This window comes from Ambystoma mexicanum, chromosome 3p (assembly GCF_040938575.1).
Source record: "Ambystoma mexicanum isolate Mex_15411 chromosome 3p, UKY_AmexF1_1, whole genome shotgun sequence".
In the NCBI taxonomy this organism is placed as follows: Eukaryota; Metazoa; Chordata; class Amphibia; order Caudata; family Ambystomatidae; genus Ambystoma; species Ambystoma mexicanum.
In genome coordinates, this window is record NC_090925.1 from 765,565,997 (window position 1) to 765,583,734 (window position 17,738).

General features: G+C 47.2%; 1 protein-coding gene across 2 annotated transcripts in view; it reads right to left on the reverse strand.

Moving 5' to 3' along the window:
- Positions 1-3,244: 3,244 nt before the first annotated feature.
- The window catches only part of LOC138580836 (serine/arginine repetitive matrix protein 2-like), a 1,087,536-nt gene continuing 1,073,042 nt past the window's right edge, over positions 3,245-17,738 (reverse strand). For both annotated transcript variants that reach the window (XM_069651699.1, XM_069651698.1), the window contains one exon: positions 3,245-6,262. In XM_069651699.1, coding sequence (XP_069507800.1) covers positions 6,253-6,262 — 10 coding nt within the window. In that variant the 3' untranslated portion in view covers positions 3,245-6,252. The remainder of the gene's footprint in view (positions 6,263-17,738) is intronic.

Consider the following 17,738-nt stretch of genomic DNA (forward strand, 5'->3'; position numbering starts at 1 on the left):
GTTTACCTGGTGTCCTGGGACGAGTTCTATCGCGTCCTTTAGGAGCAGATTGTAGACTTCCTCGAGGAGGATCTTTTGATGTTCCAAAGAGTGGACTTTTTGTCTTGGAGGGTGGTTTCGGGGACGTTGCAGTAGTTCTATACAGTACCCCTTGGATACTGTCGACAGCACCCATCTGTCGGATGTTATCCCTTCCCATGCCTGGGTGAAGCTGGATATTCGTCCCCCTACTGGGGTTGCATGGGAAGGGACCCTGAAATGAGCGTCACTGCTTCGGTGGAGGCGTGCCGCCTCCTTTACTGGGGCTGCCTCTGCCTCTACCACGTCCTCTTCTACTAGCCCTACCATACCCCTGGGTAGACTGTTGTGAGTTGGTGTTCCACTGTGTACCCTGGGTGTGGGAATAGATATTTCCTCTATTGGAATTTTGGCCGCGGGGGCGACGAAAATTGCCGTTCCCTCTTTGGTTAGGTGGTTTTGTAGTTAACTGGCCAAGGGATTTGAGGGTGTCGAATTCCTCCTTAGCGTTTTTTAGTGCGTCCTCGACTGCCTTTCCAAACAGGAGATCACTTTCCACTGGTTTGTCTAAGAGTGCAGCTTGTGTTTCTGCTCTGAATCCCGACTGCCTCAACCAAGCATGTCTTTTGATGACAGTCCCCTCTGCTATAATTCTACCCGCATTGTCTGCGGCGTCTAAAGTTGCTTTTAAAATGCAGCCTGAGACGTTTCTTCCCTCTGCACAAATGCGAGATAGCTGGCTCTTAAGGGGTTCGGGAGCGGAATCTATTAGTGCTGCCACTTCTTCCCACTGATGGCAGTTGTAGCTGGCCAACAGTGTGGTGGAATTCGCGATTCTGGTTTGGTAGGCTGCCGTGGAAGCTACTTTTCTACCAAAACCATAGAGTTTCTTACTTTCCTTGTCGGGGGGAGCCTCCGAGGAAGATAATGGGGTTCCAGCTCTCTTGCGGGTGTTAGTTACGACTAGAGAGTCTGGCTTAAGTTGGCCTCTAATATATAGAGGGTCCGACTGGGCTGCTTTAAACAGCTTCTCTACTCTCGGGTTTACAGGTCTTGTCAAGTTTGGGTTGACAAGGGATGGTGCTATTCTGCGTTGAATAGATTTCAGGATGGGAATGGTCTGGGCTACTGTCTTCCTTTCCCCTATTAGTTCCTCCGCGAAGTCCCTCTCTTCTTGGACACCTTGTGTGTCTATGTGGAAGTGGTTAGCTGCCCGAGAGAGCAGTTCATTTAGGAGGGGCTGATTATCTATTGGGGAATCAGACACTGGGGCTTCCCTTTCGACTGGTGAGTCCATTCTGAAAATATCTGGGCTATTTTCTGGCTCATCCTCGTCTTCGTCCTCCCCGTAATAGTCTGACACTGCGAGATCTTCTGGTGTCTCAAAATCCTGGCCCTCTATAAGGGAAGAGTCTCCTTGGCCTGTAGGGAAAAGGCAAGAATAGGGTTGGACCTCGAAGGGTTCTGAAGCCTTTACTGGTGTCTCGACCCGGGGCCTTTTATTTGAAGGGATAGGGTCCCTTGAACCTGAGGGAGAAGATTCCTGAGGGTTTAAAGCTAGTAGTTGGTCAGGGTGTCTTTCGAAGAAATTTGCTAAGGAGGACATCCTTGACATTACTCTGTCAATGTCCTCGCATGACCAGAGTTTTGAGCTTGGGGTGACCCTGCTGGAACTCTCTATGGACTGTCCCTGAGAAGACTTGGACGGGGAAGTCAGTTCTATTGTTGTGGGGGATTGCAAGGGTTGTTTCCTTTGTTGCTTACCCCCTTCCCCGTGGGTGGAAGTGTGTTTACCCATTCCCTTATCTTTCGGCGCCTGGCGTCGAGGATCGGATGTGGAATCCCTGTGTTTCGAACTAGGCTTCGAAACTGGGCCCTCCTCACTCCCAAGTGATGTACCCTTTCCCTGGGGTGCAGGCTGGGGATGGAAGCCGTGTTCGTCTCCGGACGAGTGATCTTCCGTGATGTTAATGGGCGAGGCACTATGTGCAAGTGTGGAGGCTTGCCTGACGTCGTGCGGCGACCTCGACCGCCCAGAGGACGTCCTTTCGGACCGCTCCTTTTGTGCCTCTTTCCGAGGTTTCGACGACGTCGAATCTCGGGTGGGTTTTTTGTGTTTAGCGTGTGTATGTGTAACGCTCTTGTCGCCGGGGGACTTCCCCATAGTCGCCGGGACGGACGACCTTCCGAGGCCGGGGACGTGCGTTAGGCTGTCTTTCGACGCCTTGGTGCCCTCGCCGTCCGAAAGTCCGGCGTCGCTGCCGTCGCTGAAGGTACCCTCCGCCTCCATAGCTGCTAGCTTGGCGTGGTGGGCCCAACGCTTGGTGGAGCGGTCCTTAAGAGTTTTTGTCTTAAACCTGCTACAGGCCCTGCAACCCGCCTCGGGGTGGTCTCTGGGCAGGCAAAGGTTGCACGTAGCGTGCTTATCTACCCAAGGGTATTTTTTATTACACTTGGGGCAAAACTGAAAGGGCGTACCCTCCATACGCGCCTGTGGGCAGCGGGCAAGTGTGTGTAGGTAAGAAGGTGTTTCTAACCGAGTGTGGAAGTGTACCACCCCCCACTCTCCCTACTGTAGGGCCGAGGCCAGCGGCCCAGGCCCGAGCCGAGGCGGAAGCCTCAAGACCCAATCCGTCGGGTTTCGACGTTGATCTCCTCCCCGGTTCGGCGTCGAGATGCTGGTCGACGTAGGGGTGAGAAAATGGGGCAAATTAGAATTAGTTTTAAGCGTAAATATGGCAAAGCCAGGGAACTCCGATGAAGTGCTTCCGACCAGAATGGCGGAAAAAACAATCTGGGGATCCTAGACGCGTGAGGGATCATGGGTACAGTGGACGTCACACTAGGGATAGTATTACTGGCACGCCCTGTGTCAACGCCCTTTTTCGACTTTCGAAAAACAAACTGTAATACTCCGCAGCTTCCACTAGATGTCGGCCTATGCACAGCATGTGATCTAAGCAGATTCCACAAGCCTCAGAAATATATATATATATATAATATTTTTTTAAAAAAAAAATTATTATTATTTAATTTATCACCGAGGATTCCCAGTCTGACGACGGGGAATATTCAAGCATCTGAATCTATGAACGATCCAATGCTGGAGAGTCTATGCTCAAAAGGGCCTTACCATGTGATGTAATTCCACTTAATCCCCACCTCTGTTAAAAAAGCAACATTCAACACCGGACTTGGTCAAATCAAACAAAACCAGCACAGGCTGTTTTTTTTTTTAGCATATCATATTTATTGACAGAAAAAATTCTTGCTGTACATATTTAAAAAAATTAAAGGATTTAATTTTCTCTTTTTTTAAGAAATGTGAAGTCACATACTCATTAGCATGAAAAACCTTCCCAGAAAATAAAATAAAATCATTTTTGGACTCCCTAAATAGGTGCTGGAATTTCAATCAAGCCCTCTCCTCTCTTTAGGATGCTGCCCTCATACCACAAACCACTGCATGCCTGATGCATAAGACCTTCCAGGGAAAACCTTGAGCAGACAGGTGTCTGTTAGGAAAAATATAAAAACAAAATAGACACAAAACTACAATAAAACATTAGAAGAAAACAGAAATAAATCCTTTCCAAAAGAACACTATTCGTGATTCACATCCAAGATCTGTCATGGCCTATATTTCACTCATTTCCTGTTAGAAGGGTATCTTTGCCTAAATAAACTGTGTGCTTGGATGACTATGATGAAATGTCAGACTATGATGGAAGGGTAGCTGGGGATTCCAAATATTTTTTTAAGACAGTTTTGATGGACATTCAACAAAGATTATGGTCTGCAACAATACTAAGCAGTGCCAAATAAATAATTACTGTATCCTTTTGAGGCCATTTCATCTCGCAGCAGTTTTAAATTGGGGTTTTTGTACTATTTCTTTTAATGTTTACTTTCTTTCTCCATAAGACACCATATCTTTCACTGATTCGTCAGATCATGGTACATTTTGAGCACACAAAATGCTGTAACTAACTGCAGAGACTTTATAAGTGTTTTCAGTTTAGAAGAGTGATGGCAATGCAAGTATATAGGGTAATCAAATTAAAAAACAGTGGAAAACAGAAAAGATCTAGAAAATAAACAAAACCAGTCCAGAAATTCCAAGAATGAGGAAAGTTAAGGAATACATTATGAATGTAAGATTCCCAAACACAAAAATAAGTGAATTTATCGCTAATGAGATGCATTCACTGTGCCAAGCTTGTCCAGTTAAAGCTCAGGGTGGCATAGCGACATGGTCGGCAGCCAGTGCCAATCAGTTAAACAAAAAAAAAAACAAAAAAAAAAAAAAAAAAAACACATAGGTGACATTTCTGAGTTTTTCAATGGATGAAGTACGTTTTACTTTTACTGTACAGTTCGGTCTTGGCATACAACGCTGCTAAAGTGCACATTTTTCAAAGGTTTTATTACTCGAAACAATGAAGGAGGAACTGATTATTTTGTCTTCAGGCACAGATCAGTATGTACTGAGGTTTTCGTCTGGTAAGGGCAAGAGAAAACAGTGCAAAAGAAAATATTTCCAGATCTGACCACTAGCAACTGGCTAGGGTACAAAGGTGAGAGCAAGGTTATAAGGTCAACCTTTGGACAGAAATCACATTAAAGCAATTTACAGCCAACAGGGCTGGTTGGTTTTAGATTATGAAAAACAAAAAAAATCTAAAATGTTTACCCTCTAAGAGTTATGGATCTGTCAGCTTTGGTCCAGCTCTTTTCACATTTCTTAACACTACAAAGGCTCTGTCACCTGGTTGTTCACAATAGTTATGTGGAGGATGAAAAGAGGATTTAGAGAAAGAAAAAAGTTCCCCTTATTCTGTACAGGCATTTTCTTCGTCCAATTTCCCGTGTAGCAGGTTGCAATGATAAGTTTTGCAGCTTTATATTTTTCTTGCAATTACACACTTGTGGTGAGAATTGTTAAACACGACAGTAGTTGTAATTTAACAAATGTGGATTAAAGATGTAAAGTATGGGATGGGCACCAATTAAAACGTCAGGAACATGTTTAAGTCAGTTTGATGCTTATGGCTGCTTTTCATCCTTTGCAAGGTCCCACTATTTGGCAGATCTCAATGTAGGCATCCCAAAGAGACAGGCATAACTGGAGCTAAACCATCATAGAACCTAAAAAACAGATCAACAAACAAACATTGCAGGAATCGGGGCTCAATATGCAAGGTTAGGCAGAAACGTGCTGGGCATGTCAGTGCATACAAGTAGTACATTGTCCTGGTAGTCAAAATACTGCAACGTGATATTTGAAGTGAGAAAGGCACCTCCAGATGTTTTGAGTATGGGTATGTTTTACAAGAGAATTACCAGAGTGCACAAGTCTTCTGTGGGTGATCGGAAGCCATTACCATAGAGGGCATTGTTTGGGATATGAGGCTGGTTTTTCTTAAGTTCTTTTCATGCTCAGTCATATAGCCTTGGCACAATCGGAGCACCAGTATACAGTCCCTCGCCAACTCTCAGGACAACAGTAAGCAAAACCAAAACCATTTTGCTCAACCACCCTAAATGAGCTGGTATTAAAAGTCTACATTGCATTTCACTGAAATATGAAGTAGTGCTGCACCACTGCTCCCACAACTTTTGCTATGACCTGCCTTTCAGATCCTTATTTCATCCGGTCTCCGGTCCATCTGAAAATATTAACCCTTTATTACCATTATCCCACCCACCACCGCTACCACATAGTTCTGGTTTGTTTCTCAGTCTAAATCAATATCTTAAAAGACAAAAAGATCTGAAAAATACAGAGAAAACACCATAGAAAGATTCCCCCAACGCACACTCTTGTGGCAGGCAGAGTTTTTCACAGATCTGCTGCTCTTTAGAAGAATGTGCAACATGAGGGGAGCCTTAAACTAAACAAAACCTTTAAACACAACCACTCCTCATCGAAAATCCGGCTTTATGCACAATCTTCCACGATCATCAGAGTTCATTATTCACAAGTCCTGCCATGGGTGGACCGAATGAGGGGGCATGAAGCAGTCTGTTTCACCAAAATCCACCTTGGTCAAAGGCTTTTATTCTCGTGGAAAAGTACGTATTTTGGGAACAAGGGGAGTGGTAAGAGGGTTACAGCCCTCGCCCTCTGCTGATAGTCTTCTGTATTGGATCACAGGAGCACAGGATAAAACAGGGAGGGCACCAACGATCTCCTGACTGGAGCAGCGCTTCACCAATTTTCTAAATGGACTTCTAAGGTGACCTAGAAAAAAGAAGAAATCAATAAAAAGGTGAACAATGTCCAATAATAAACTTAATAAAAATGAAGGGAACTGCAGTATCCAAGAAGCACAAGTAGGCTTTACTCTATTTATGGACTTATGCATCCTCCAGACCCCTTCAATGTGGGTGTGTCCTAACCACCATGGCAGAGACGAAAGTTAGTCATCTCAGTGACATATCGTGACATTTAAATGCATGTGGGTTACTGCCTCAAAACCAGCCCATTACAAACCACTAGCATTTCCTGCTTGTTTACTTTCTCGGTTAACCCTGATGGAAAGAGCACAACACTGGAGTTGGGATGTTGGGTAGGTAGCGTATAAGCAATAAGAGCAGTGACAAAGTACAAAAGGGACTACATCACAGAAGAACATATGTACGAAACAGTAACAATGGGTTTAAAACTTATGTACTTAATCTTGCCTTGTAGACAGTGATCTCAACTTTGACACCAAGCTGAGCCACTTAATGCTCCTTGTCCCAGGGCCAAACCACGTGTGTAAAGTAATATGAAGATATAAGCTTTCCTCAATAGGTTTCTTAAAACTGCAACTCCCCACTTCCGAATGTTGTCCAATATCGAAGAACGGTCAGTATTTTTGAAAAGGTAGTAGAAAATAGAACACTGGCACACATCCTTCGAGGACCTTCCTCAAAAACGATTTACTTTACTCCTGCTTCTGAGTTGCTGGTCTGCATCATCATATCCAGCTGGTAGAAGGTTTAAGTTACTTACCTGTAACTCTTGTTCTCTAGCATGGGTCTGGCACTGATTCACATGCTTATGAATATTCCCCGTCAGGCTGGGAATTCTTGGTAAAAGAAAAAACAGTTTTGCTTTAGCTTTAAAGCTGTATCTCTCCTCTAAAACAATCACTCACTGTTAGCTGGGTCACAATGCCCCAACCAATGACAGTCCTCTCCCTAAGCTCCACCCCTGGTGGCCATCTTTAGATTTGGCAAGCACATAAAGATGCAGTATGATCCAAGAAGAGCCAGAGAGGGGAGAGAGGGTTCGCATGTGAAACCATGTCGGACCCATGCCGGAGAACAAGTGTTACAGGCAAGTAACTTAAACTTTCTCCAGCACGGGGTATGGCATGGTTTCACATGCTCATGAACAATTACACAGCAGCACAGATACACAACCACGGGAGGTGGCAAGGCTCAACAGAAGCAATAAAAAACGAACCCCCTGGAACACACTCCACTCAAGTGAAAAGGATGTGTAGCACCACTTGGCTGACCCAGGATCCCCCCCGCCCCCAAGCCCCCAGAAGCCCTGTCGACACGTAGCAGCCCTGCAGATGTCGAGCAGGGGCACACCAGAGAGAAACGCTAGTTTCTGAAATGGCTCTGGTGGAGTGGGCTCTAGGCTGGCCCGGAAGAAGCTTGTTAGCAGCCGATGACAGTGCATGATGCAGTCGGAGATCCACCTGGAGATGGAAGCCTTCAACAAGGCCTTTCAGTGATTCACAGGTCCAAAATTTGTGAACAACTAAGAGGTTTTGCAAAAACGTTTAGTGTGTGCCACATAAAACCTCAAGGCACAAGCAACGTCCAGCAAATGCAATGCCCTCTCTGCTGGCGACGACCGATTCAGGAATACAGGAAACGCCAAAGACATGTTGAGGTGCAACTCAAGACAGCACTTTCGGCATAAAGGAGGGGTGTGTATTCTGTACAACCATTGTTGCGTGGAAGGTTAAGCACGGCTGTTTGCAGGACAAGGCCTGGATCTCCCTGACCAGCCTGGCCGCGGTGATTGCCAAGAAGAAAGCAGTCTTCTACGATAGGAACTTCAAGGGAACCAGATGCAGAGGTTCAAAGGGTGCCCCCATGAGTTTAACACCACACCGAGCTCCCAAGCTGAAGTCAGAGCTTTCACCGGCAGGAAAGCCCTGAAGAGGCCCCTGATGAACTTCTTGAGTCTGAAACCACAGGGACAACCTACCTGGTGTCCTTGGGTAACGGGATATGGTTGCCAAGTGCACCTTGACGGAGGCGTGAGCGAGTCCAGCCCTGGCCAAGGACAGCAGGCCTGACAGGAGCTGCAGGGCCGTGACACACAGGGGAGTGATCCTCTGCGTCCAGCCCAATACAGACAAATGCTTCCATTTAGGACTGTAGCACTTAATGTGGAAGGGGCTCTGGCTTTGTCCAGGATGTCCTTACATTCCGTTGGCAAAGAATAATATCCACATTCTAGGGCTGCAGGAGCCAGGCCCCGAGGTTCAGCAACTCTGCGTCATGGTGTAGAAACGCTTATCCTTTTCTGGCGAGAAGATCGGGAAGTAGAGGCAGCCTGATGGATAGTGCCTTTGACAGGTGTAGCAGGTTTGGGTACCATATCTGCTGCAGCCACGCCGGTCCAACAAGTATCCTGCAGTCACACTGCCTGTGTTGATCACTCGAAGTGGGAACGGAGGAAAGGCGCCAAAGAATAGTTCCTCTCAAAGGAACGAGAAAGCATCCCCCATGCTTTTCGGCTGCAGGAACCTGCTTGCAAACTTGACAGTGAGTTTGTTGCAGTCGCAAAGATGTCGATCTGGGCTGACCCGATTCGCAGAATAGAAGATCCACTTGGTGCTGGAGAAGCTATTACTCATAGCAGGAACATAGCTCCCTGCTGAGCAAGTCTGCAATGGTGTTCTTGGTGCCCACCAGGTGGAAAGGGACGAGAAACATCCTGACTAAGGGCCCCGAGGCACAGCTCTTGAGCCCCCTTGGAGAGAGCCGGAGAGCATGTCACACCCTGTCTCCGGATGTAGAATATGGTGGGTGTTGTCCGTGAAGATCATCACTTTGCCTCAGCAACAGCACGAAGGATACAAAGGCCCAGAAGTTTGCCAGAAGCTTCTAGTGTGCAACTGCACCGTGTGGGCTCCCCAGCCTTCCAGGGAAACATCTGTGGCGACTGTCTCCTGGTACGGCAGGACTTGGAACGACGTCCCTTCTGAGAGATGAGGGCACTCGCACCACAACGGTATTGTCTGTCGGCACTGCTCATTGAGGGTGATCTTGTACATGCAGGATCCCGATACCTGCAGCCACCTTGCATCCAGAAACTGCCGAAGAGGTCGCATCAGCAGTCTGCAAAGGCGGATGAGGATGATGTGGGAGGACATCATGCCCAGCAGCAACTTGACAGATCGCACTGTAGCCAATCATGCAGACAGGCACCTTACATTACCCGGGACAGCTACCACCCTCTCTTCCGAGGAACACGCCAGACACGCAACTGTCGAGTTGGGTGCCCAGAAACAGTGTTCTGTGATGGCTCCAAGCAGGACTTTGGATAATTTATGGAAAATCCCAAATCTGTCAGCAGACAGACATTCCTTGTGTGTTCGCTCGCCAACGGGTGGAAGTGAGACAGAATGGGCCAATCGTCCAGATAAGGGTAGACGTGGATGCCCTCAAGGCAAAGGTGTGCTGCCACTAGAGCCAATCACTTCTTAAAGACCCTTGGGGACTACTTCAGGCTGAAGGGAAGTGCCTTGAACTAATAGTGTCGTCCCTGCACCATGGACCGCAGGAATTTGCAGTGTTTCTGATGAATGGTGGGAAGTAGGCATCCGCGTCCTTCAGATCCAGAGACGCCAGGAAATCTCCCTGTTACAGTTGGCCAAGTACATGCAACAGGACCACCCAGAATTTCTGAGACTTCAAGTACATGTTGCGGCGTCTCAGGTCCAGGATCGGCCTTCACCCCCCTGCCTTCTTTCGGACCAGAAGGTTTCTGGAGTACACATCCGGAGCCGCTGGGGGACGGGCTCTATCGCCCCCTTTTTTAACATGACATGGACCTCCTGCAGGAGCTGCGTCACATGCTGTTATGGTTGAGCCACTGGTGTAATATGAGGACACCTGCGTTGGAACTCCAAAGTGTGCCCCTGTCCAAGAGCATCCAGCACCCATCTGTCGGTAGTGATGTTCTTCCACGCACTGACAAACCTCGCCAGCCAGCCTCCCACTGGGGTGCACAAGTGGGGGGCTGAATCCCCAGCCGGTTCAGGCCTGCTTCGGTGTCGAGGTCCTGCTGTCCTCCGCTACCATATGCCTGTGAGCGACCTCAGTACGCTTCTTGCGTCGTGGAGCGGGAAGGTTGACGATAAGGGGTGTTACTATCCCTTGGAGGAGCTGCCAGACATTCCTAATGAACTAACAAAAGGACGACCGACATTGCTGTAGGGTACCCAGTGAAAGTGCAGTCTCCATGTTGATCACTTGCAGAGACTCTACTAAACAGGTTCTCATCATCAAATGGCATATCCAACACTTTGGACTGAACCTCTGGTCAGAAGTTGGTGGCTTTGAGCCATCGCTGCTGCTGAAGGGACACTCGTTGCCCATTTACCAGAAACCTGTGTCCGATGTCCACTGCCACTGTAATGGCATGGTCCGAGGCCACTTTCTTTCCTGGAACAGCGCCAGCACTTTCACTTTATCATTGGGTAAGAAATCCACAGCTGCTGGTCATAGCAGGACAAAATGGCCAGGGCGTTAGCGGCTTTAATGGTGCCAGCAGCAGTGTAAATAATCCTTTTTTCCATTGCATCCAGCTTCTTCCCCTCCTGATCAGGGGCCACAATGGACGGCGGTGGATTCACTAATCGCTTCCTGGTTGCGGCTGAAGGCTGGTACCTCAGGCACTTGGGTACAGAGTCTGGGACCATATATTTCTTCTAGAGTCTATCCCGTTTGGGCTGAGGGGTGTTCAGGGTCTTCATTAGGGTCAATACCTCCTCCCAGATATCCAGTGAGGGGACGGACATGGTCTTCTGTCAGGACTCGCCTTTGGTAAAGGAATCTGTCCTTTTTAGTCTCCTTAGGTAGCAGTGGAAACCGCTCCAAGGTCCTGGACATTATAGCATGAAGCAAGCCGACCTCATCCAGTGGAGAGGCCCTGTGGGGTTCATCTGTACCAAACGGCTACCCGTCTGCTGGCACAAAGTCATCCACCTTGTCAGTGTCCGTTGCCACCGTATCCGTGCTGGCTGTGTGTTGCCGGATCCCTAGTCTGAGTCAAATCCTGAGGTGGAGGCGTCCGGCGACTCCTTGGGCCTGGTAGGTCCTTTGCCTTGTGTTAGGGTGGGCTCCGAGGCTGCAGTCTTGCAGGCCCCCTAGACTGCAGAACCTGGAAAGGGAGGCAGTCGCTGATGGATTTCCAAGCAAGACCAGTGTGTGCAGCGTTGTCAGTATGTCCAAGGACACTTCTCTCGGCTGAGGTGTGAAAGGAACAACTGGGTGGTTGAGGACTGGTGCACTTCCTTTGGCAAGGCAGTGAACTGGGCTCCCTCCGTTGAGACCCTCTCCCCCACCCCCCAAGTGAGACGGGTCCCTGACCCCCTTCGTGGTCCGAATAATCTTAAGGCAGGTAATCCTCGCCCTTGTCCAAGCTGGTATAAATCTGCGTCAGCTTCTCCGGGACAGCCGTAGGCTCGTACCGTTAGGATTGGCAGGAGCCTTAAGGGGGGTGGAGCAGTAAGGGGAGTGGTCCCCTTTTCAGGGGCATTCATAGGCGCCACAGCAGCCAACTCACGCCATGGTGGCAGTGACTCTTGGAGTAGCTGTCGTCCTGACCATGGACACCACCAAGACGTGGGTGCCGATGACCAAGTTGTTCTGGCTGACTGAACCTCCAATGATGGCATTGCGATGGAGGCATCCACCGATGGGAAGTGAAGTTTAGACACAGTCAAGGACTTTTACTTAGCGGGAGCACCGGTAGGCTCGCCATAGAACTAGTAGTTTACTGCGACCTTGTCATTCGCGCGCTGGCACCTGCAGATGGACTTCCCCCAACCTCTTTTCTGAGGGAGTTTCTTCCTGGGACCGGCCAGTACTAGGGGAAGCATGTAATACAATAAAGAGCAAGATGATATGTGTTGTTTACTTGCCTCCAACCCCCTCACACAAAAACTCTATAAGGTTTTCCAGCATCACTAGTCCTGAAAAAATGGACCGTCTGCTATAACTGATTTACACAAATGTATAACAAGTTTATTATTCAAATAATTTAAACTGAATTTAAACAAAAAACACTACCCTCACCTAACACAGTGTACTAAACATTAAAAAACAAATATAAAACAAATGTAAAACATCAAATAACTTATTTATAAGACACAAAAGATATCACATAACATACAAAAAAATCTCAATGTGTCACTAAAACAACAAGCATCCCAACATGTTTCTGTTCTTAACTGCCCAGTTCAGGCGAACATTCTTCAGGGGATAAATTTAAAAGCATCCACTAATCTCTTCCACACCGTGTTGAAAGGGTAGATTCAGGCACCCAAGAGGGTAAAAGGAAAACAAACTCCAAGCCTTTAAATGGTGAAACTTCAAAGCACGTCACAGAATGACAAATTTGCTGGTTTCCCTCCAAATGAGAAATCAATACTTCAACAAAGCGTCACAGTCCGCTAGAGTATCGCCACACCTCCACAAATGTAGGGATCAAGACTGCAATTCACAATTCAGTAATGAACAAGTTGAAATGGAAACATCCATACGATCAAGCAATAAAGTACAGAGTCAATCTATACACCCAGAGGGGTTTATTCACTCCACTTGCAGCATTCAAAGATACTCGGCCAGCACTCGATTCAGTATGACCCAGAGACCAGTGATTGGTTACTAGTAGAAAGACAGTTCAGAAACAAAACAAACAGATTTTTTTCTTTACAGAGGATTCCCAGCCGGACGACGGGGAATATTCATGAGCTTGTGAATCCATGCCAGACCCCATGCTGGAGAATGCAATTTTCCAGGAAAGGATGCTTGGTGCATGGGCTCGAAAGGTGGCTTTGTTAGTCTTAGAGTGTAGCACATTGAGCCCCCATGCTGGCGCCGGACTGGTGGAAAAGACAGGAAGAGCTCCTGTAATAACTCCTCCACCAGCCGATGAGACTAGGTAAGGCACGCTCGCCACTAGATGCACCTTCATGGAGGAATGCGTTAACCCAGATTGAGCCAGGGATAGTAGATATGGCCACAGCTCATCCAGACCTTGTACATCTCTGCTTGCGGACAGAAAACATCAACATTGTGCTGTCTGTGTAAATATGCAACACCTTCCCCAGGGCCAAGAAAATAGTTCGAAGCTCCAGCAGATTGATATGCTGGCTCTTTTCCTCTTCCGACCAAAGGCCTCTGGTGTGTTGGGTCTTGACAGTGGGCGCCCCGGCGCCCCAGTGAAGCATCCAGCGTGACAGTCACCAGGTGGTCCGGCAGTCTGAAGGGGGAGCCCTGCACCAGTTGTTCTCTTACTGACCACCAGCTAATGCTTTGTCTAAAAGCTGGTGTTAAGGTAATGCTGTTGTCCCAGGACCCCGAGGACAGGACCCAGCGGGCATCGAAGAATTCCTGAACCGGTCTCATGTATAAATCGGCAGTTGGATATGAACGGGATGCATAACATCCCCAGCCGGGATTTATAGTTGCGGACTGGCGTCACTTGGGCGCTGTTGAGGTATCGCACCTTGTGTAAAAAAGCCAACACCCCTTCGTCCAAGGGCCTGGCGGTGCAGGTCTGGGTGTTGAGTGTTGCTCCGAGAGAGCACCTGCTGAGATGTAACCCGGCATGACTTTGGGAAGTTGATAGAAAAGCCCAGTTGCTGTAGACACCGGCTGGTAATGGCACGGTTAGTTTCTGCCAGCGGAGAGGAGGGGGCCCTCACTAACCAGTCGCCCAGGTACAGGTAGACATGGACGCCCCTCTGCTGCAGGTGAGTCACCACTGGTGCAAGGCACTTGGTAGATACTTGCAGGGCGGACTAAAGGCTGAACGGAAGATCTTTGAACTGATAATGTACTCCTGACTGTTAGCTAAGATTTTCATATTATCAATCTTCTCGACCTGTGTCAATCCCATTACTTTTTGCTTTACTGGTGGTATATTTTTCCTTATACGTCAGTGAGTAGGGACCTTTTTCCACATTCGCAGTCTTCTACTCTTTTTATGGGTGTCAATTGTTTAGCCTCTCCATAGTGTCTTTTTAATTCTATCCTCTTAAACAACATTTGGCACATACTGCCTATTGTTGCTGGGTTGCCCTTTGGGCTCCCCTTTAACATTCTCTGGCTAACCTTGAGAGAACTACAGTTTCCAAGGGTAGAAAAGATCTTTGGATCCCTTTTACATTTTATTAGGTGGAACCAGCACAGCACACCCCACCTTATTTGGAGTGCTGGGGAGATGCAATATCCGTTTCACACGAAAACAATTATGTTACAGGGACAAGCTTACCTTCAATGGCTGGTGGCAGCGATACCTTTTACTAATTCGGTGCACCTTTACCTCGGGCTGTGATCACAGCTGCAGTAAAGGTACCCAAGGGTGCTAATTTTACCAAAATGGCCCAGTCTTGCTTTTCGCCATTTTAGTGTTCCTGGTCCTTTCTTCTTCCATTCCTCCGACTTCCAGTGCGGGAAATTCTTGTGTGAATTTTATCTTCGGCGGGCATCCCCTGGATTTCCACATCCAGGCTCCAGTCTGTCTGTGAAGGCAGCAAGCGAGGGAGGAGTCCAAAAATCTGCAGCCCTTTGTTTTCCTCCTTGCCTGAATGGGGACAAATCCAGTGGTCGAAGTGAGCGGGAGCGATGCTCCTCTACTTTCTTTAAATTATCTTTTACAGCTTCTATACTTTTATTTTAAAAAGAAACCGTTCCGGAATGGTTTCGTTTTAAAATAAAAGTGTAGGAAGACGTTGAAGCTTGCACTTTCAGTGCACTGCATTGAACATTCCCTTAAACAGCAGGTGCAAGAGTTTGGGGATTTGGATTGTGTGGGGGAGGGGGGCATGGGGATGTGGTTTGTGGGGAGTGGGTGCAGGCCAGCATGGAACATAGCTCCACTACCTTTTTGTACACTTCGACCACTGGACAAATCCCAGTGGGGGCTGGCTATCCCGATTTGACAACCAGACCGCCCTTTGTTGCAAAATGCAGGTAGCGAATGCAGAAGTTGTGTTGTAGTGCCCGTTAAATACCCTGAACCTGGACGCTGAAGACAAGTCTACCAATGGAACCAAAACCGAAGAGGATGAAGGAAAAGAGGCAGAGACTATTTCCAGCGACCGGAGAGCCTGCTGTGTAACATAAGCCTGCTGTAGCCCTACCTTTCAATCGACCTGGGACTCGGAAATGACAACCCAGACCAAGAGCCTGGTGTGACCCACTAGACTAAAAAGACCTGCATTGACTTACGGAGCCGAAGCTCCCCCAAACATTCCATGTAAACTATGGCCAAGGTTGGAAGGCCTATTTTGGCGTAAGGTGCTATATCTCCCCCCCCCTCACCCTCCGAACTCCACTGCCATATTGATTATTCAGAGAGCCACGTCTCTTCTCGTTACACGCAATAGTAGAGTGAAACAGCCTGGCTTTATTTTAAAAAATCAAGTCATCCACAAGTCAAGCAATCTTCCAAATCATAAACAAATAACTTCTAAACAGTTCCAGCAAATCTTTAAGTCAATGATCAAACAAAATCAGACCTAAGCTGGATCAACTCTGTTGCTCTGAACAAGATCTCAGTATGAACCCCAGTAGAGTAAAATAATGAATATATATATAAACTGATGGATGATGATGATTGGATCATTACACGCTGGACCAAGCTGTTGCTTGCTCACAACCAGCCTACCCCCGAATGCTAAAAAATTAAATCAACTCCCGGGATACCTGCCAAAGTTACCAAGTAGACTCTACATAGATACTTTTCTAAGAATATGATTGAATCTGCTTGCCACCAACAAGATTAACGCCATCCGGGGCAAATTGGAAAGGAACACTTGCAGATTTTGTAACTCAGGAGATACAGTTGAATCCACCAACCACCTATGCTTCATTGCCTGGGCCTAAAGGAGGAGGGGGAAAAATATCTGGAGCCATTGGTGAAAAATCTCCAGTGTTATGACGAGAAAGCTTTGCGGGTAAACCTGATCAACGGGGAAAGACCAGCGTGGGTGATTGCAGTGGTCTCATTCATGCGTTCTATACGTGTAGCTGACACCAACTCATGCGGTACAAGGAGTATAACAATTACCACAACGATTGACCCAAGTTTGTAATCGGACTGATGCCACACTAAAAAGACTTAGACACTTTCACATCTTCCCATTTGCCGTTCCCTTATGTCCTTTCCAACTTCTTTTACACTTCCAGGTCCTCCAAATTGGCTATATAACCAAACACAGGAAAGACACACAATTCCCAGAGCAAAAGGGAAAAACCCATAAGATGACAAATTGGAAAACATGGTAGTAAAGTTGTATGTAAAAATTAACCTTTTGTAAACATTGCAAAGCAATTAAATAAAAATAAAACATTTAAAAAAAAGAACTGCATTTGAGCCATCCCACACCGTGCTGTGACCTCGAGGGACTGCAATAACCCAATACCCTGGGACTTCGAGTCATTGTGCGGTGCACAGTCTTCTGAATCTCACTTAAACTTAGTGGGCCTACTGCTGGATTTCCAGAGGCACGATTCCAGTCCGAAAAGTCTGAGAGTGCTGGACCTTTGTAACAACGAGAATCCGACCATCGATATCCTGTCTTCTTCTGTGCTCCTGAAAAGGCACCAAATCCAAAGAGCCGCATCCAAGCATGAGGAAATCCTCGCCTAGACCCTTCCCCGCGGATCCCTGCTGCAAAGTCCCTGCCAAGGTCCTGTTTTCAGTCATGACAAGGAATCCACCGACCAGTTTTTTGGCTGCAGATCCTGAAGTCCTCCTGCTGCAAAATCATCTGTGCTCAGGTACTGTGCTGGCTTGGGTATTTACTTATCTTGTGATTCCTGTGTAGCTTTGGGGTGTTTTCTGTGATTGGGAGGCCTCTCGTCCAGTTCACCCAAGGTCACTGTTGGCATCCTCCTATGGTGTCTTCTGTGAAGCCCCTGGACCCTCAACTAACTCTAAAGTAAAATAATCACCTGTTGAATGGAATCCCTTAGGAACTTCGACTTTAGCTACTTAAGAGCCTATCCTGACACTGCCTGTTGGCCACTAGACCCTAGTGACCCACCCCTCTCCACTTCTGCCACTGAGAATCATGTTCCAAGAATAAGAGAATTACTTTTAAAGGATTGCGCCTTTTGCCTAGAAGAGACATGTTTAAAAGTTACTTGCAAAAGAAGTTGGTTGCTAACTAACTCGGAGTGAACAGTTACAAAGTTATTACTTACCTTAGAAATGTTTTGCCAATCTGAAAAGCAGAAATAAGGTTATTTTACTCACCTGTGAATTGGTTGTGCCTCTTCCCAAAAGTAATGCTGTTGGTTTCACTTCACTATGCTTTGTTTTTGGAGTCTGACAAACTGCATAGGCATCTACCTTTTGTATGGTGAGACACAGCACCTTCAGTGCAGTGTCACAAAGAAATCCCTTAGATTTCTCATAAGGTTTAAATATTTTTTCTTGTGTGAGCTACCGTTCCCAAGAA